This window comes from Idiotropiscis lumnitzeri, chromosome 14, assembly GCF_059441095.1.
Source record: "Idiotropiscis lumnitzeri isolate Australia: NSW breed Sydney's pygmy pipehorse chromosome 14, RoL_Ilum_1.0, whole genome shotgun sequence".
Lineage (NCBI taxonomy): Eukaryota > Metazoa > Chordata > Actinopteri > Syngnathiformes > Syngnathidae > Idiotropiscis > Idiotropiscis lumnitzeri.
Window position 1 is genome coordinate 18,331,702 of NC_142404.1, and position 21,922 is coordinate 18,353,623.

At 42.6% G+C, this 21,922-nt stretch overlaps 1 protein-coding gene across 1 annotated transcript; it reads right to left on the minus strand.

Annotated features, from left to right (window-relative positions):
- Window positions 1-160: 160 nt before the first annotated feature.
- Window positions 161-21,482, minus strand: LOC148323846 (transmembrane protein 163a-like). Its single transcript, XM_088315471.1, has 8 exons — window positions 20,781-21,482; window positions 17,885-18,004; window positions 7,462-7,505; window positions 6,549-6,640; window positions 6,211-6,307; window positions 4,692-4,803; window positions 3,505-3,646; window positions 161-3,422 (listed from the first exon to the last, which is right to left on the minus strand). Exons 1-8 carry the CDS (start codon window positions 20,998-21,000, stop codon window positions 3,362-3,364), a joined length of 888 nt encoding a protein of 295 aa, XP_088171597.1. The 5' UTR covers window positions 21,001-21,482; the 3' UTR covers window positions 161-3,361.
- Between the last annotated feature and the right edge of the window lie 440 nt (window positions 21,483-21,922).

Genomic DNA, 21,922 nt, shown 5'->3' on the forward strand with positions numbered 1-21,922 from the left:
TATAAACGTGGTCTTCAGTATTTCCAAATGCTTATTAGTGTGTACTTATTATACATTCTTACGCTTATTTCAATGATCCATATACTAAGAGAGGTCCTAACAACAATCACATGGCTTGGTATCGCTCATTGTGGGGAGAAAAAAAAGACAAACAATCTGCTGATGGCTAAGCAGGGATAATCTTTATTAATCAATAAAACATTTTTAAATACTTCTTTTTTTACATAAATAGATGGTGTACACATTATAGGTAATACCACAGATTGTGTTATTGTACAAACATGGCAAGATAAGACATTTAGTTACATATTTATTGATGGTGTGTGTTTGCAATGTGTTGTAAGTACTGAGGAACTACATCGTACTAAATCCATGCAAAGTATATAGACGGAGGCGAAGATCACTGCTGTCTGTTTGAACAATCGTAAAACGTCCACAGTTTGCTATGCTAATGGTCCATTCATCTGTGCAACTTGTACATTAAAAGATTGTGACGTGATCCAGTCAGAATTCAGAGCTGGGTTCGACGACGTCAGCTTTTACTGAAGCCAACTGAGAAAACATCCGTCTAAATGTGCTTCACGTTCAAGTGCGAGATTGACTTTGAAGTTTCACATCGAAACTCGACTTCGGGAACAAAAGAGCATCGCGGCAACGTTGTTCGGTACAGAAGGTCAAGTAGTGAGTGAGCGTGCGGCGGCTACGAGATGGGCTGAGAATGAAACAGTGCAAAGAGGAGAGGTAGAAAGATCTACGCCAAGTTGAGATCGGAACCACAGGAGCTCTAAAAAACACCGTAATGAACCCTGACGAGTCTGCAAAACAGAACATGCTCATTCTGTGCCTCACAATACGCAAGACTGTGCTTCAAGAGATTTTTGAGTACGAACTTGAGATGAGCTCATTATTTCTGCGTGACACATTCGAGTTAGGTGGTTTTTCTAATGTAAATTATGTATGCTTCAGCTCAACAAAGGTTAGGAGACAGGAAACCACATTAACACAGTTGAAAAGTCATAATTTGAAAAAAAATATTTGCAAGGCAAAAACATACAGCAATCAAATAATAATAATAAAAAACAGTAAATATGATTGAGCGTGCTCGTCACTCCCGAGGCGTCCTAAATTGAGGACTCCCTGTGCACTGTACACTGATTTCAACTGTTGCCATGTGATTTCTAACCAGAAGGGGTCTCACAAGTATTGCAAATCCACACAGCTACAAAAAAGCCTACTTCCAATACTGTAAATACATGGTGAGAATTTGTGAACTTTGTGCCGACACACATCACATCATGAACGAAGCATGTCCTCTTCTAGGACACAAAATGGACACCATCGACATTGTCAGGATATTCAGTACAAAGTATTTACATTTACGATATCGCTGATGTTTCCGACGATCGGCAAATGCAAAACAACAAGCCTGTCAGACAGACCGCCGCCGCACCTGCAACGCACGCACGCCAATGAAAATCACCCAGGGGCGGAGCCTACATTTCTTCTACAGAGGGCGACGTCACAAGGGGGGAGCAAATTCCTCATAAAAAAACGCTCACGATTTGGCTTGTCATGCCATCACTTGACACGATATAAAAAAAAAAAGTTTCTTTCTCATTTTCGGGCATCCAACTCGCCCGCGAGGCCGCACATAATGCACATATCAGAAACCACCACTGCTGTCAGATGACAACGTACAGCGCAAAAAAACAACAATACAACGTGTCATTTTATTATAACAATACTTACAGAATATAAGCACTATAGAGTAAACATTTTACACTTTGAATAAACGCTTCCTCGTCTAACATGTTTACGATGTTGGCCTACTAATATATATCTATACATCTGAGATTTTTTTTTTTTTATGTTGAACAGATTGTGCAGTTGGTATTTACATTCTGTTGATTGCAGTAGGAAACGTGCACCAAAAAACGTCTCGTGTGCTGGTGAGCAATTCCAGAATATTATGTGTACTGTTTGTGCGCAGTTGCGATGTTTCCACTTGCTGCTACATCGAAATCATGGCGAACACTTTTGCGGATAATCGGACCGATTTTGAGCGCTTTGCCTCTCTTGCGATCAAAGACAGCCCGTTTTTTGAATGGCGTCTCTGAAAGATCATCCCGAGCGATTATTTTGTGGTGTGAGAAGTGGGATTTTTGCTTCACCGTCTGCTCAGAAAAAAGATTGCGGCGGAAGGTCGTAAATGTTAAACCTGTTCAATATGACAAATTCTTATTTGTGCAAGACTCCGGGTACTATGCCAGACTTTCAGTTTGGGGGACGAGATTTAAAGGCGCTCACTATCACGTGACGGCATTTCCACCGAGAGGGGGAAAAAAAAAAGCCTGGCTTTTTTTAAACTGCACATTCCGATACAGAAGACAATTTCAGTGAATGAAGGTGACGGACTACGTTCATTCAGCGCACTCAGCTGCTGCGGCAAATGGCTCCGCTCCTCCTCGAGCCCAAAACACGCTCAGAGTCGACGTCACGCTCTAATCATTATTTTGGAAATGTCAACTCGACTCGGGTTTGCTCGCATTTTAAAAATCAGTTTGTGTGTTCCCTCCTTTAAGATTTTCAACTTTCCCAAAAGAATGTTCAAACAGGTCACAAATAAGAATAAAAAAATAAATAAAAATGTGAGATTAAGATAATTAAAGCAAAAGATATACTTCAGTGCCTTCACATTGATCATCAAAACCTGAGAGCAAGTTAAAAACAAAACGCAGCATATAAAGTAAACCGACTCCTGATTTATGATTGGATAGTTTGTCTCGATACTTTTATCTCTGTAGCCGAAAAAAAAAAAAAAAGCCTGGGGCGTTATAGTGTGTTAGTTCACTTTTCATTTACCCCGTTAAAAGGTAACAGTTCAAGTTTGTGTAAAAAAAAAATCACTAAGAGATCAAACGACTCGTTCAATAAATAAATAAATAAATAAACACACGAGAGTGAAAAAAAATCAAGTGTGAATAACTTAAAAAGGCACCAATTCATTCCGATAAGGACTATTCAGTGTCGGCGAGAGACCACAAATGCGCAAACATGAAGTTTGCTTGTTTTGTTTTTTTTGCTTGTTTGCGGACACATCCCATTTAGAGAACGTTTGATTTGTTGACTCAATGCTGCTACCTCTTGTGTTTGTGTTACAAAGCAAATGAGACGAACGTCCCGTGTATCTGATGTGTGGGCAAGGTCACGTGAGAATGCATGAATGCAGCATATTCAGTCGAAGGGTACGCTTGTGATGACCCGAAAGTCAAATGTCCGAAAAAGTTCGTTCAGTGCGTAAAGCAAAGAGACAAAAAAAAAACAACAAAAAAAAAACAGGGAGGCAACCCGTCAGTGAATCTCACTCAAATCGTTCGTAGTTCCTCGTTTGCCTCACACGGGGCACCATGTCCATTAAAAGCCTGTCGAGACAAAAAAAAAAAAAACTGTGTCAAGAGGTGCTTGCTTACGCTTTGAAGAAGTCAAACGGACGTGATGCCTTACTTGACCCCGTACGCCAAAATGATGAGTCCAATGAGAACTCCAATCAAGCCATCCAGGAACCAGACGTCAGGGTGATCCTTGAACACTTGCGCACTGATAAGAATGGTAAATCCCATCACGCCGCCAACCAGAGAGTTAAAACCTGAAACAAACAAACACAATTATTTTCCGGTTATTCGACGTCTCGAAAATATTATTCATCTCAGCTATCATGCTGAAGTGTGGTGTGCGGTAAGAGATTTTTTTATCAACTCATAAAACATGTTAGATGATAAACTCATTCACTCCCATTGACGGCAAAAGACGTCAAAGATCCTTTTTTTTTTTTACTTGGCTGGAAGTAAATGAGTTAATCATTCCGATCCGAAAAAGCTTATGTGCGCGGTCAACATTGAGTTTGCTCACGTGTGTGGTGTGCCTGTCAGGATAAAGTATAAAGTTGGTGCACTGAAATTAACTTGTAGTTGGAAACAAATGTCGGAAGAAAATTTACGTAGAGTCAAGGTAGAAAAATAGCTTGATTGTTTTGTGAACAACTACCCTGTGGTATTTCTTGAGGTACAGTGGATAAGAAGTGTACACCCCCCCCCCTGTTCTAATGCCTGTTTTTTGGGATATAAAAATATTTAAAATCATTTCAAAACATTTTCCTATAAACTATGCGACTTAAATTAGTTTTTTTTAGAACTAACCAATCACTTTCAAACTTAAAATGGGAGTCAGCACGCACGTGCCACCATTTAACGCGTCTCTGATTAACCCGAAATAAAGTTCAGCTGTTCTAGAAGGCTTCTACTGACATTTTCGACTTTCTCGCACAACCGTGAAGGAAATAGGAAATGAACGTATGGCTCGCTAGACAACCGACATTAAAGCTGATCTATTTGTAAATTCAGTGCTTCCACGTTACTCTGCAGCTTCCCAGCCTGAAAGCGAGCACGTAATGTCAGGCCCAGAGGAAGAACAAGTAGTCCCGCGGGAAATCAAGCGAGCATCCGAGAACAGCAACTTCATGTTTATAGGAACTATACGCCGATAGCGCTCGGACGATAATTTGCAAAAAGATTTGTATTCCCTTCAATTTGTTCCAATGAAAACAAGCAAGTTGCATAACAGAAACTGTGACTACGTTTAATCTTTTATGGGAATTGCGTTGCATTATTCCCACTGAGCTTTGCGTAACCTACCATCCGTGATGAGCGCGCGACTCGTGAGCACTTTGCCCAGCCAGAATTTAGCAACAGCCAGCACGCTGCACACAAATCCACTCACGATGGACACACTGAAGAGGAAATCATCCTAAAGGACAAATGACAAAGAACAGAAGTGATTTTTTTTTCTTCAACTGCGTTCGCTCGCATGCACTCAAGGCAGATAACGAGGCTCTCTAAAGCGGCCACGCCAGCAGATTATCTGAAGTGAAAATGTATTTTTGGGATGTAGGCATAACCGGCTGACTGAATGTCACACGTATTTGTGAACTCATTGATGATTCATGTCCGACCCTGAAATGCATCACTGGACGCCATTTTAGCCACGCCCTTCCGTCTCCGTCTCACAGTTGCCACATGGCGCAAACAATCTCCACTCTCCGCGTTTAATCCGGTATTGCATGCAGCCAGCTCGTAATGTGAGCAGCAACCCGAGACGTGACGTGAATGTGGAATCCCCCCCAAGCACGCCCCCCCCACCTCTGATGCAATTTTGGCGCCTGATTCTTCAAGGAAAGAAAATTGTGATCGAACTTTGCCTCGGAATGCCTGAGAACTTCAAGGAACAAATCAAAAGGAGCAAAAGGTCAGCGTCACACCGTGAAAAAACGGTCTCATTGTACGAATAAAAGACGACCGCTGTCAGAAAAGAGCCCAGAGGAGGCCGTAGAACACGATCTTGACAGAATAATGACGACAGACTTGTAATTCAGCTTGCACACAGTGAAGACTATCGCAAAAAGACAAAGACAAGAAGACGTGAAGGACAGGGAGATGATGATCAGAGGAAGACGGACGGAAGAGACAATCGTCCCTTTTACGGCATCCGCAAATGGTGGAACGGACCCACCTCGTTTCCCGATTGCCGTTCCGTATGAAATCAAAGTATCACAGCCCTCACGTCGTGGCGGAGGTGAGAAATAGCTTTCATAACTTCAAATTGTGTCTCCTGCTCAATTGTGCTGAAAGCGGTGGAAGCGTCCAATCTGAATTTCAACATGTCACAGTGGACCTTGAATCCAGTGGTTCGCACGTCGGCCTCACAGTTGAGACAATTTTAATAACATGCAGCACGATGAATTGAAGACGAAATTGTCCATCGCTGTGAATGGTTGTTTGGAGAGGTGCCAAGACCAGGGACCGAAAGTAGAAATCCGGCCACAGGTGGCTTGAGCCAAACTGTGGTCTGCTTGTTTGCCTAGAAAAAAATCTGATCAAGAGAGATGTGGCTGAACACAACAGAATTAAAAAAATGACAGTTTTTGACTCACACCAGGCGAGTAAACGGCAAACTCTCCTGGCATGTAGCAACGGAAAAAGTGCTAAAAATATCAAATAATAAAATAACCTTGAGATTCCGCGCGTCATATATTGAATTGCATCATTTTCTACTCAAGTCCAAACGCAAAGTGAGATCGCCAAGGATGTCGCTCTTTGATTTCGCCACTTCGTCTGTGAGTTTGCTGAAAAAATATCAGTGTGTCGTCGGTTTTACCACTTGTGGGGGCATCCTGGTGACCAGATTATGAATTGCCTTTCCAAGAATGCACAGAGAGCAGAGCAGGAAGACAATCCCCAGGACCACGCATGCTCTGCAGAGACGCAAGACAGCAGAAGGAGACACCACACTTGAGCAAAGGGCATCCGGGTACGTCGAAATTCCGACACAGTCTTTGATTAGCTCACACGACACCAAAAAAGACGTAACGAAAGTGGCGGAGCAGCAAAGGACATCGCGCCACCGAACAAGACGGCTTTGCGTCGCAATCGTTTGCTTTCATGGACTCTATTTTGTGGCTCAATATCGAATGAATTCATTTCTGCAGCACTCACATGTATTCTCGGTGCGCCGAATGCACAGCGGCCGCATTGCTGTAGCGCCACAGCACAATGATTGATGAGAGAACATCCAAGGTGGCGTCGAACTACACGGACGAGGAGGTCAAGCAGAGAAAGAAGAGAGGAGGAGGGTTAGATCTGCAGATTTTTTTTTTTTGGTTTTATGAGTGTTACAGAACATCGAGGAGCGAAGCTAATCTTTTTTTAAGTAGGCTTTAAACATCCTCTGTAATAATCTGTCTTGAGTGAAATGTCAACGTGATCAGCACCATCAAACGCTTCCTATTCTTTTTTTTTTTCAAATTAAGAACGAAGACGTGGAACGTAACAGACGGCCGATGAAGCGATTGTCCGTGGTTTTCGTTTTAAAAACCCTGTAAAGTCAATTGAAAGTTTTGCTTCTAAATACGTTCGACAAGTTTGAAGATAATTCCTGAAAACAAGCTTTCAAGATTTTTGTTTTGGACACCATGTGACGCAATTTCAAGTCCAGCGCAAGTGGTTCCGGCCCCCGATAAAAGAATTTGAGCGCCTTTGTTAACGCGCAATTGCAGTGTGCAGTTCGCTAGCGACATTCTCGATTCATTTTTCACAATCATGAAGCTTCATCGAATTTAATTGTCACTTCCTGATCAGTCAAATGTGACAGAGTTGTGAACAACAGCGTGTCAATTTTATTTTCACTTTAACTTGGACTTGAAGATTTTTCTTTGTCTCAGTGACGATTGCAAGCGCCGACAGCTTCTTGATAGTACTCTACACCTGCGCTGTAATCTCAATTCTTCTTTTCTGCTCTGTTACCTTGGAGACAACGTGGGCCAATACAATTTGAGTTCCCAGACTCATTAATAAATCACTGAGACCAAAGTTATGACGAATTGATCAATGCAAATGGAGGCAAACTCACAGCAAATCCGAAGGCCGATGCGCTGTGCCTCATGAACGACACGGCTGTGGAAAAACACAAACACAAAGACAGACGGAGAGTCGTTAGTGATGGCGGATTCCAGACACATCAGGCACATTTTTTTTATGATTATATTTTTCTATTTCAATCCCGCCAAAGTGCCGAGATGGCACGGCACACCATCTGTAATCTAAAAATATATTTTTTCTTTCTCCATTGATGTGAGCTTGTTTGAGCCTAATTGGATCCAACCAGAATCTCGACGTGTGATTCGCTACATTCCAACGTTTAGCATTCGGACTCGAGATGTACCGACCCATAAACTGTCACCGGCTTCATCTAATTGCTGGGTTTCATCCAGTTTAATGTGCTGGCGAATTTTAAGTACGACTTGCCCAAATGTGACTTGGCTTGCTTGCTGAGGTCGAAAGATTTTATGTCAATAATTATTTCTTCATTGCAAATGAAAAGCAGGCACAAAAACAATAATTAAAATAAATGGAAAAAAAAGATATTACCATTAACAATATGGTTAAAAAGCTTTAAATGATTATTGTCATTGGGGGCGTGTTGTGTTGTGATGACAGAATAAGCGTTAATCTCATCTCTATTCATCTGGTGGCAGATCAAATTTTTCTCTTTCCTCTGTGTGCGCTTCGGCTTGGGCGAGCAGCACCAGTGCTAACAAGAAGGAGTGTGAGAGAGGATACGGGAGGTGTGGACAGGGGGAATAGGACGAGGAAACTCAGCGAGCAGGTGGCGCGCATGGAAGAGGAGTGAATGTGATAATTGAAGACAGAATAAAAAAGCGTAAAAAAAAAAAAATCAACTTATTGGTGTAAACGTGTTGCTACCAATAGAGCAGCATGATTGTGCAGACGTGAAAATAGAATAGTATTAATAGTTTGTTTCACAAATACTTTTTTTTTTCTCAACAGTATCCAGTTGTGGTGAGAGGTTCAATTTGAAGTGAAGCCCATGGTGAGCTAAATAAAATGCAACTATCCAAAAAGACAATCAAAGCTATTTCACCGGTGGAGGTCATATAGTGTAGCTGATCCATGCATTTGGCGCATGAAGTGGAGAAAAAGCCAAAGACTAACACAGTGGTGCTTTGAGATATGAGCGACAAATTGCACTTTAGACCCCCACCTCTAGATGGCAGCAGTAAATTTCACCCATTCAGTTGCTCTCTACGGACTGCAACTATGTTGCTAATTGAAATTGGCGGCACGGAGGAATGCCCTTAAAGACAAACAAACTCCTTTACATTTGCCAAATGAATATTCTAAATGAATTAGCAGCAAATTAACATTTCCACAGGAGCTGTTTTGCATAAAAGTGAAAAACCCGACAAGTCATAACTTGACGCTTGCAGACACTTATGAGGCACACATAAAGTCAGTCCAAAAATACTGCAGCATCACTTGCCCACTGAGTCGTACTTCCTGCCTCTTAGCAGACACCCAACAAGGCTGCGGCCTTTTGCCCAGCTGCAAAATATCACGTTCAATAATTCAAGACCGACCGCTCTGCTCGGCTCTGCACTGCTGTGCCTGGAGTTCAACCACCCAGCCACCTTCTCTTTAACCTCCCATACATCCTTTCCTTTCTCACTCGCTCCCTCGTGCATGACAATCTTGCCTCAGTCTTTCTTCTGAGAGGGAGGGAAAAAAAAAAAACACACAACAGGGATCTCTCTCCGGAGCAATATGCGCCTCCTTCATCTCAACCTTAATCCCATTTCCATCCCTTCATTTTATTGCACTTTGGAACCAGCTATTATTACCAGCCTCTTGTTTGCCACATGAAGCGCTCCACATTTTCTATCTATCTATCTGGCTAGCTAGCTAGCGATCTAGCTAACTAGCTAGCTAGCTATCAATCTATTGCAATATCATCCATCCATCATTCAATTTATCTAAATAATAACAAAGCAGTGATGTTGGTTATGTACAGTAGAGTACATTGTTTACTGTTGTTTTAACCCGGCAGCTTTTGTGGGCAATGTGCTGACCACATTGTCAAACAATCTGGCAACCAGACTGTGGCCACATGAGGAATAAAGTCAGACACCACACAGCCTGCTCTCTTCATAAGAATCACGCACACGCACACGCATACGCACGCACACACACCCCCACACACACACACTAATCACGTCAGTGCTCACCAGTTGGCTTCCGCTTAACGACACCCAGATGCAAGACACCATAGCTTGTTAAAAAGATACGCGACAACGGACACCAACATGAGAATATTAGCAACTCCACGGTGCTTTGCTGTGTTGTTACGCTGACATCTTTAAATTAAAAAAAAAAAACAGTAGCGGGTGATGCATTCGGTCTTTGGGCCTTCAGCTTGATACCATCGCTATCTTATCACAAAAACATGGAGAAATTAATATTTGGGGGGGAAAGGAAACATCTCAATAAGAATAGTGAAGCTTTTCTGACGCCTCAAACTATGAACCAAAAATAAGACCAATGAAGTGATTTTTGAGGGCAAAATAATTTTGTGACAGAAATGCGCTGAGTCACCGCCTCATAACTTGATGAATTGATTTCATGTCCATAGATGAACTAAAGCACATGCTTTGAGAAATTAAGCGCACCGTTGATTTCAAATGTTCTGCATGATATCTTTAACCTGCGATAACGCGTTCGGAGTTAACTCGAATGACGTACGGCCTCATCGCAATGCTGTTTTCATCTTACAAAAAATGAATGAGCCAAGTCATGGCGAGCAAATATTTTCCAACCGTTTCATTTGTGCATGTCATTTCCCATTTGGGTTCTCGTTTTTTGGCAGAAGGGGGGAGAGAGTACAGATGAAAACACAATTTCTCACGATTTCAGTATGCAGATGAATAGAAATTGCAAAAAAAAAAAAAAAAAAGAGAGAAAGCATTCTCTATCATCATGATTTAAATGGATTTAGCCACACCACGAGAGGGGATTTATTAAAAGGAATGGAACGAATCACCCAATAAGTGACACACACAACACAGTTATCATGGGGCGAAGTATTACATACGTTTTGTGAATACTTTTCAAGCTGACAAGGCGATATATATCATCATGCATCATCATATATCGATGCAACTTAGCGATTTTTATTTTTAACGTGTGTTTAAGAATTATTAAAAAAATAAATAAATAACCTGAGTTTGTGTTAAGTACAAGTGGTTACATTTTCTCAAAATTTTTTTTCAACCTTTTCGAAACCTGACATCTGAGTTGATTTCCTACAGAACATTCCCAGACGTTTGCGGCCAATTTCTAGTTCAGACAAAGACTGAGGCAAAAGTTGAAATACCTCCACAATGAGCGCACTTGTGTGGCGCTCTTTCCTGCCGCAAGATAGATCACATCTGACTTGACACAGTCACACAAGATTAAAATTCATTATCTGCAAAATAGATTTCTGTGGTGTAAAAAAAAAAAAAAATCCTGAATCAAAAGTGTCAGATTTTGTCGAAAAGTTCTTGTGACTTTTTAACATGAGTCAAAGAGCCCGCAGAAAAAAGGTTGTCGAGCAACTTTGGATGAACGGCCGCCAAATAAATGTCTGATCAGTGCCCAGAATTGACAAGAACAAATTCCATCAAAATATTGCCGACAAATGTTTGAATAGAAATGTCACACAAAACTCTAGAGTTCCGTCCGACCGTGCAATTTGTCCAGCGGTCCATTTTTGTTGCATGCGCAGATTAGCATTAGCTAAAAACGTCAGCTTGTGACACACGCCATATTTTTTTAAATAATGTGATTTGTCTTAATATCTTTTTTAAGTATAAATATTTTGCACCAAAAAAATAAATGATCATTTGAAAAATCAAAATTTCAATGATTACAAAAATAAACACGATGAATATTTTTATCATAATCGAGCAGCCCTACATGAAAAATTATTTTAATGCCAACGTTCACGATATGGAGCAGGGTGTCCAGTAAGGTTTGAACGACAGATTTGTTGCACTCAAGGCTCAGGTCAATGAGTCTAGTCGACGTCTATTAATCAGTGACGTTATTGATATTTTCCGCCAGTTATCAACTCGCAAGCGCGCTTTGGCCTCCAAACATAAGCTCCTTCCCTCCTTTCCCCACCGTCCCAACGCTCCTGAATCCTTCATCCAACTGGGAACAGACTTAAAATGTGGAAAAAAAAATGTCTCCTTTAATAGTTGCTAATATCTTACGTGGGACAAGAAGACTTTCCACTAGCTGTTATCTTTTTTCCTCAACTCTATTTACATTTTCCATTAGCCCCCAAGTCTAGGTTTCATGAAAAATTCATGAATGATGAAGGAACTCGGCTTTTCCCCTTCGTCCCCCAGCATGTCATTTGTACGCCGCTGCCTTATTGAAGTACAAGAAAGCCCGGGCCTCTTGGTAATGAATCCATGGCAATCCTCACTTTCCCATCGATCACAATGAAACAAGCTGTGGATTGTTTCGGGACTCACGGCCACCTCTCTAATGCTCCTTTGCACAAAAGCCAGCACGGCGTGTTCAAGGAAATTGCTCTCGCATGTTGTTTGTTTGCTTTGAAGCTCCGTTTAGGAGGCCTCACTGAATACATTCACGCCATCAAGGTCATTTCAAAGTGATGCTGCAGAGTTGCCATCAATTAATATGCAGGCAGAATGAAACATTAGATGTCGCGATCCATCAGATTTTACGGAAGGACTAAATTGCCCGTGACTCTGCAATAAAGGCAAGGGGAGGATTCCATTCCAGAATGGATATGTTGAAATAAACGTCCCTCATATTTCTTCACACGGAGGTGTTTCCCCCAACAACCAGACAAATGAGTGCTTTTGAGCGGCTGTGAAATGTTCCGCGCTACCCTCCGGAGCACGAAAGAACTCATCTCGCATTCTCCGCCGACACCTATATCTTGATCTCGTACTGCTTCCCTTCTTTGGCGGCGAAGTGTAAAAATACTCAAGTGGTGTTTACTGCTAAACGACGGTTGCAAGGCTGCCGAGAGAGAGGCCGACCTATAATTACGCCACAGATGGTGAGCTTTTTATCCGCCGAGCCTAACGCACGGATAAAATGCGGCCGGCGCACAGAGAGGAGAGAACGAACGTTGCAAGGATTTCTTAACATTTGAAGGTAATTGAAACGTTGATGCTCGTATGTAAGAATTACAATGAGTAAACTTTACATTGATTGATTTACATCCTCAAATATGCAATCGAGTAAATGTTTAGGACTTCTTCTGGTGTTGCGCCAACACAAGAGAAAAAAATCCTGTTTGAAGAAAGGACAGCATAAACTGTACTTGGTGCGAATCGTTGAATCGGCATTGGATGACAATTCCGAATCTATACTGGAAAGAAGTGACAGCGTTTGACATGTTCAGTTCTGACAGAAAAGAAAGTCTGGCAGAAGCATCTGGTGTGAGAAACCGAGCAAGCAGGAAGCACCGAAGAGCCGAGACAGAGAGCGAGTGTGACTCCAACGGCAATCCATGCGGATGCCTTCAGACTGCGTTACAAGAAGGAAGCCCAGCTTCTCATTCATTTCACACATTTGTTTGGGGATTGTAATTCGGATTCGATTGTTTTCCGATTAGAATCGGCGTCTGATTAAAAGACAATTCTGTTGCCTGAAAACTAGCCAGGCAATCACAGAGCAGATATAGAAAAACAAAATTCTCACGCCTTCGGGCAATCGTATCCGCTTGGTATATTCGGACTTGTGATCAGCGGGCTCCTTCGCTGCCCTTGTGCCTTCCCCAGCTGTGCATTGTCCTCCAATTATTTTCCGCTGTGCTTTTGCTCACTTTTGGGATCTTTGTAGGTCACTCGTGTGTTGTGTCAGGTCTTCTACTGTCATTACCTTTCGCTTTCTTTGCTCCCTGGCTGCACTCCTCGTTCCGTGTGTGTTCTGCGAAATGATTCTTTCAAGGTTATACTGTGTTGAGGTCAATCTTGGAATTCTGCATTCCGTTGCCGTGATTGAGGACACAATGAGTGCGGGAAAAGTGGAGCTGCAAGTGAATGACAAGGTGGAGTCTGTTGTGATTGTAACAGTAAAACGCGCTGTTGTGAGGTCGGCTCCTCCTTCCACAGACCCGTTTCTGTTCATTCAGTAATTGGCAGGACATGGAATCCATCCAATAATACAGTTTGGAACGGGTGTCAGTCAAACGGCCGTGCGGGCGTCTCTTTGTCATTTGCACAATGCTCACATAGAAAACAACGTGAGCCCGAAACCCTCGAGATGAACAAAGCAGCATACATCACGTCTGAGGCCTCATTCAGCTTCAGTCTTCTACAATGTCGGCGACTGTGACTGTCTGCGACGCACCATTATAAAAAAGCATGACGGCGCAATATAAGAAGGCATGCGGGGGTCTCGAGGCAACACGACAAACCCGTGATTTGTATTCGGATTTGCATGAAGTCGATATTCAGGTTAAGGTCACAATTCCACTTTGCTTGCACAATGTGTCATTTTCGCCGTAGAGACAGAAAATAATGAACGTGAACGTGCAGCACGTAAATCAACGTATTATTCAAGTTAGGCTCGCTACGGCGAAGGTGCCGCGAATACAAGTACTTCCTGTACTACAAAGACCAAATAGAGCAAGAGCATGAACAGAACAGAAATCAATGCATCGCTCGACAAGAGGTACTTCGATCTCGTTTCCATGAGCCAATATTTGGGTTCGACCCGGGAGGTGCCTTATTCTTATTTTTAAAAACCCAAACATGAGGATATTCATGTTTTTCAGCAAGTTCAGATGCTCTTTAAAAACTCAAATACTGCTAATATTCGTCTTTTAGATGTGATCTGGGTTCTTAAAGCAATATCCGTACGACGTTTCTCGTTACCAAACAAGCCTCTTTGGCTTGGGAGTCGGCCCTTTTTCCATCCATGCGCCAAATAACACTCCATCTATAAATAGATTCTTCCACGTAGTCGCTGCTAAAAATAGACCCAACCGTGAGGAAAAGGAATGAATAAATGATTGTGTTTTCATCTGCGAGACAGATAGTAGGTGTCGGAGAAGGCGCAATTTGGTGTTGTTTTTTTGTTTTTTTGAAAGAAGCGCAGCCTGAGAGGAGGAAATGAAGAGAACAACGGGAAAAGGATTGGAAGGGAGAGACTATGAAGTGGGTGTGACTGAGGACCCCACGGGAGTTCGTTGCGGGGAGGCTGAGCTGCGGCAAGACGGGCAAATAATTCTCCCGCCTCGGCCTGCGTGTGATGAATGGCCTGCTGACACCGGGGACGTTTTTTGTCTCAGTCGGTGGATCAATTCAAGACGCCGGCGTCAGCAAATGTCCACGTAATGATCGCCAGAATACGTGCTGATTGCTCCCAAAGCTTTTTGGAAATGTTTTTTTTAGCACGGGGCTACAAAGACAAACATTCATGCTTCTTTTCAAACTGGATTCTCAGCTACAGAAAAAAGACTTTTTCCTCGCAAATATTTTGCAGGACTAAATTAAATGTGTGCCGTGAGCACTTCCGCTTTGCCGAGAAAATCCATCCAGCTCAGGTGTGGTGTCGTAACGGACTTGCGGACTGTAAAACATTTTGTAGCCTTGACTTATGTGACACCGCATCTACTTGGCTAGAGCATGAGGAAATCGCAACGGTTTGTTTAGAACGCCGTTGGTGTTTGACTTGATGTATCTGGGTTGGAGCTCAGTAATTACAGTGTTTCTGCAGGAAGCCAAAGGAACGAGGGTCCAATTTGAGGAGGAAGCGCAGCTGTTGTCTTAAGATGGGTACACACAGACTGGTTTTTGAACAAGTGAGAGGACCCGCACGTGTTTACCGTTCTTATTATGTGTGGTGTACTCCAGATGACACATATGATCTTCGACCAAATTGTTTTCCAGACAGGGAAATAAAAAAATCACTGTTAAAAATCAGCACAAAATGATCGAATAATTGAGCCTTTTCTGACTGTGGTCAAAAACGGAAAAAAACTGTCTCGATAATCCCGATGACGGCTTTAAATGAACTGACATACCACTATGAGGTGCTAAATGATAATGAAATGTACTTATTTAACCCACTCCGACGCTCAAAATATTTAGTGCTCAAATTGCATCGAAAATTTTGCATTTGCTGATATGGCCCAATGGCGTCTGAGCGGCTCTCCTCTTTGCTGCATGATTAAATTAAAAAAATCTCGCAACTAGGTAGGTCAGGTTGGGAAAGAAGGCGGCGAAGTGATGAGACATCACAGATGCAAGATGGCTAAAAGAATGAGCCGAAACTAGGGCAGGAGTGTTGTTGAAAGTGGAGCCATCGCAACGAGCCAGTCCCAGGTGCCGCCTGCCAAGATTCATCGCGCGTCTTCCCGCTGGCATCGTCGTACTCTGCAGAGCTTCACGTCATCTCCGTATTCATCGGTGTCGAGCGATCTCGCTTCGTGTGCTCAAAAAGCATCACCGCGTTGCAAGTCAAACACGGGGAGGCTGTCGTCGCTGATTGATTTCTTTACCGTGAACCTGCGACCCGTCCTCTGACGGCAGACAATCCCGCTGAGGACGGTGGCCTGCACTTCACGCGTCCTTCCAACAGAGTCCTTGAGTCTCAAGTTTGCTGCTTTAAAATACATCATCACATTTACGGCAAAAATAATCTTCCATGGGAATTTGTTTTAATTGTTTTTCTGGAGTGGACGTTTTCAAAGGATAACTCACGTCCGATATGCTGTCTCATCATTACGAGCTGCACTCTTTTCCCTTTTGTGCACGCGTGTAAATGTTTGGAGCATTTGGGATCGGGAAAGTCCAAAGACGACGACTCCTCCCAGGGACGATAAATATGACGGCATGGATGATTCAAATTTGAAACGGCAACACTAACTTATGACATTTGCCTGTCATTGGTGAGCATCGTGTACGACGCTACAACCGGGCCTATGTTGGAAATGCGGTGTGACTCCGGCGATGATAGCATTCTGAAAAGTGGAAATGTGCGACAACTCGCTTTGTTGTTTGACTGACGCTTAGTCAAGATGACACAGCAACATCCGCTATCGTGTCCACAGCGTCGCCTAATGCATGAGGGGCACCCTCGGTGTCATAAGATGATGACAACCCAAAAAAAAAATAACTTTGACAGCCTCGCAGAGATCACATGACCGTGCTTACTTCCCCAAAAGACGTTTTAGGATGCATTAGAACAAAAAGAAATACGAGGTCTCGTGCGTAAAGTGTCCCCAATGAACGGAACTTTTTGTACGTTTCTAAAAAGGCAGAAATCCAATTTGTCTCATTTCACTTCTGACGTTAATATCCCCGTACAGCATAAAAAAAAAAAATGTGTGATGAATTGATCCGACTCGAAGAATCCATTGAAAATGTGTCCTCAATGCATTCTCAACACTGCAATCAATTGTCTCACTGCGTTTACTCAAGGCCGTCTTGAACTTTTACTCAAAAGGGTACGTATTGAAAAAAAAAAAAAAAAAAAAAAGAATTTACACAATAATCAAAGCGATCATTTAAAGGCGATAGATTTTAGATTTCATGCTGCACAATGACTTTCTGTTCCCGCTGCCTCTGATTCCAGCGCCATCAAACCCGAGTTTGCCATTCAAATGAATTTAAGAAGTTCCCATCAAAGGCTTGATCATCAGATGTCTCTGAAAAACGATCGCGAGCCGTTAGCCTTTCGGGTGCCGTGTGTCAGGACCGACGATCGGAACGTGTGAGCGACACCCAATCCCCCAATTTTATGTTTTAGAATATATTTTGCGCACTACTTTTAAAGCGCTGATGGGCCTTAATGGGCTTTGAGCATCATAACAAAACTTATAAACGCCAACGAACGAGCCTGCGGTCCTTGAGTGAGTTCCAGACGTTTTTAGCAATCTCAGTTGGCGGCCATTTTGTTACTTTCTGTCGACCGAAAATGACATCACAGTTGTTCAGGGCTCAGGTAATGACCAATCACGGCTCACCTGCTTTCTGAAGCTGAGCCGTGATTGGTCGTCAGCTGAGCCCTGAGCAACTATGATGTCATTTTCAGTCGACAGCAAGTGACAAAATGAGCGGGACAAAAACGGGTGGATTTCAATGCTTAACTCATATTCCATAATCAAAGTTCTATATCAATAAAACAAAAAAAAAACTAATATTCCATATTATTTCGACTCATGCGGCTGCATGGAACATATTCTTGTCAAGACCTTTTTTCATGTTGACTTCCCCTGTAAATAACATCTTAAAACGCGCTCTACACCCTTTATCATGCTTTATGAAGCCTCTCGGCCTCATTTTTATTTCGACAGATGTTTTCCTGACGACACGCTTTGTTGTAAGGAAGCGAGAACTAAAGTTGCCTGCGTCAGCGATGACGCCACGGCCTGGAAATAGTCTCGCTCACATTCCGCCACTTCAGCAACCGAGCACGACAAAGAATGAACGCTAAATGCTTACTGAACGCCGTCACGGCCAGTATGAGCGTGACCACGATGGAGATCCACGAGATCCAGAGTGCCTTCTTCCTGTAGTTCTGAGCTTCGTGAGGCTTCAGGCGCAAGCTGCTCTCAAGGAGACCTGCAATTGAAAAAAAGAAAAAAATCAATTCTGACTCATTTTTGTGTTTCTCCTTTCTTGAACAGAAGGATAGCAACAAATTTTCCATGTGCGTAGTAAACAATATGATTCTGCTCTTGTCGGGTTAGCTCTTAGCGGGAATTAAGCCAACTAGTCGCGTTTTTGAAAATAAGTCGCTTGAGTGGTCGGAAAAGTTGCTAAATGTAGCGAGCTGGCTAAGTTGGGAACACCGACATTCTTTTGGAAAGTGACTTCTCTCTGTCGGCAGTCGCGTTGTTCGCAAAAGAAACGAATGTCAGCGAGCGACGGAAGCAAGGCAAAGAAATCTGCTCTCGTTAACTAACCAACCTCGTGAGCCTTTTACGATGCAGCATCCAAATGAGAATTACACACCAGCGCTCGCCATAGCAACGGCGGCTACTTTTTCTTCATTTGTCTAAACCTCGCAGCTCTGATCGTAACGAGCCTTTGCCTGAAGACACAGACAAAAACGACACCAGATTCTCCACCGCCTCGAGCACATCCGTCGAAGCGAAACATGAAACGACCTCGCCAGATTCATGCAATATTCACGAGTCGGAACTTTTACACGCTAAATAGCATTTACTGCGATTGCTCATTCCACCCAGCTGTGTTTCACATGAAATTTTTTCGCTTGTGGCCAGCTGAGGCGGACGAGGCGTTTTCCTCTCAATGTTGCAGTACGGCAAGAAGTTGAGAAGACACACTTTGACACAATTGCCCATTGTGGCAGTTTGTGAATTAACACACTGCGCTTGCTTATGAAAGGCAATTTTATGTGTTTATTATTACTGCGGTGCCTTGAAATACGACTGAGCTGGTGACCAACAAATATCATTTATGTGGCGCTGTTAAAACGTTTAGACATTGACATCGACATCATAGACATCAGATGTTGAGAGAAAGTAAAACAAAACTCAGTCATTGGCTTCTATTCTTTATCCTCTGTGGAGAGCCACTAATACAACAGCAGCGAACTGAGTCACTAAACTGTCACCATGATTGAGTTATACTGCCGCCCGGTGGCCAACTTGGGCACATCAGAAAGAGCCACGATGAATTAATCATGATGCACACACTGTTCAATTCTGACAAATGTTGAAAACTGTCTACAAATATCCAATTTAAGCGAGCCAAAACCCGAGATTTTTTTTTTCTTATTTTCTTATTTTTTTTTGCAAATGGCTTTAATTAAACAATTAAATTGACGTCACCGATGGTAACCTTTAATTTCCGGAACAAGGCAAGCCTCTTTTTGCCTGACACTTTCAGTAAAGTCACACAACTGAACAATTTTGCCGGTTTAATTGGTCTACTCAGAGTGAATCGTGCATGTGACTTCTGGATGTTACGATGATACCCTTTTCAAAAATGTACTTTTTTTTTTAAGACTTATAGGTCATCTCTTTATAGTTTGGTTCTCAAACGTTTACACCAAGTACCACCTTTTTTCTTACTCCAAGAATGTCCATCATGAACAACATGAGAATAGTGTAGCAAACCCAAGTGTTCATCTGTGTATTTTTGTTGACTTTATTTGGATTCGATTTAATTTGATGTTTTGTCAACTTTTCCTGCGTGCCTTGCAGCTTTGTTTTTTAAATTATACTTCTTTGGGTCTTCAAGTGAGCTTTAGCAGCTCTGATTATAATAAAAGTTCTTATTGTTTTCATGTGTAATTTATACGAACAAGCTAGCGTGGTTAAACGTCATTAAAAGGTGCAACGTATTCCTTGCAATCACATACATGAAATAACCCGGACAGGTGCCTGCACAAACCCACAAAATTCCCGGTTTAGGATTAATTGAATAACGTAACATAGGCTCACTTATCCACTATGGAATGTTTAGCACGTATGATGAATGGGATTGTAAAAGTCCAAAAATTATACATAATCTCTTTCACACACAAACACGGATTTGCTGCATGTGACTAGTAGTGAGGTGACGTCAATGCAGCCTCAGGCTCAATATTGTGCAGCAAATTGATCCTGTTTAAAAAAATTCTTATTCAAACGCTCATAGTTTGGATTCTAACATTTTTTTTTAAATGACAAGCCTTAAACGAGGCAAACGGAAAAAATGCGAACATATTAATGGTGGGGGAAAAACTTCTAATTCAGAATTTCAAGTAAAAAAAAAAAACTTCAAAATGTTCAACTTTTCAAGAATCTCTACTTTTTGAACATTGTCACATCATGGTAATTCCCATACAAATGAAAACATTTAACATAATCCTAAAGTTCAACAACATGGAATTCCTTCAAAATAGGATCACACCAAAAACATTTTCAAAGACAAATTACTGGAGAAATTTTACAATATATCCTTATATTTTCGCTGCCTCCCCAGGTGTACCTCCTGGACTGGTCACCAGCCAACGTACTTTTTAGGCAAGCCTGATAAAACTCACATTCATCCCTCTGGACAACTTTGTGTTGCAAGACCTGGACATGTTTTTAGCCTGAGAACCCCCATATAATATAGCAGAACAACACAACGCAACACAGATAAAAACCCTGAACCTAGAACTGCGAGGCAGACATGCATTCCGCTAAAACGACTTCCTCCCCATATATATTGCTCTTGCAAAAAAAAAGAAGAGGGGTTTAGAAGATGCATTTAAAATTGGGATTCATTAATTATTCAAATAACAGCAGGCTAAGAATACCTCACCCCAGGTGGGGAGAGAGAGGGGGGGGCGCTTAGCGTCTAATAACGAAAATAAGAGATCTGAAACCGAGAGCTCGTGTACCTTCTCCCTCCACACTGTCGGTGATTTTCATTTCTTGGCCGGAGGTGAGCGTCTCATGCAGGATGGGGCTCTTGACGTGCTGCTGCTGGTTGTTGTGGTTGAGGTGGTTGTTGCCGAAGCCATCCGGGGCGCACTGGCCATTCCGCACCGCGCCGGAACTCGGATCCACGATGGTCAAGTCCGGGACTGGGTAGGACTCTCGACTGGCCGGCTCTGTCATTGCGTTGCTGGCTTGCCTTGAGTTCTGTTGGAGTTTGAGAGCGGAGCGGCAGCAAACGGCGAAGACAAGAAGAAGAAGAAGAAGAAGAAGGATGGCTGGATGTCTGAGAGCGCAGCAGACATCCACGCGCGAGGGTTATAACCGCTCCAGTGGCGACTCGATCGTCGCGGGGCGGAGGAGGAGGGCTGTCACAGATGGCGATGTGGTGTAAGATAAGGAGGGGAAAAAAAGAAAAGGAGGAAAAAAAAAAGATGGATCCTCCAGGAGTGCAACTTGTGACCTGCAGACTAAAGAGGGGCGTGGTTTTAAGCAGCAGGCTCCAAGTGTGATCTAAGCAGGCGGGAGACAGTTTGGGGTGAGATGCAGTGATGCGATACACCGCACTGTGCAGTGAGGCGGGAGGCAGAATCATATTCATACCCCCTCCCCCTCTTCCCTTTTCTGCATGGACCCCACGCACCCACTCTGTGGACATGGCATGAATTAAACAACAATCACAATTTGATCATTGATTGGTTTTCATCGAGATGATTTGTAAACAGAATTGGGTGTTGAATTACCATACTTGGAATGTAGTGAATCTCAATTAGCGAGTGAGAACAACAAAACCTCTGAGACATATAAGAAGAAACTGCAGTTACGTATTGTATTTGGTCTGAGTAAAAGTTGAGAGTAAAATATTCAGCGCAAAATTCAGCATAAAATGTACTCTGAGAATTTTAAACGGAATATTTTACTCTCAATTTTTATTTAGGGCCCAATTATAGTCTTTTGGGAGTAACATGTATTTGTTGCAGGTGACTATATTTCCGGACACAAAAATGAAGCAACCAAAGAAAAGAATATTGTGTGAAAACTGAAAACGGCGGATGCTCGGTAATGTTCTGGGGTTGCTTTGTGACATCCAGCACTGGGCGTCTTG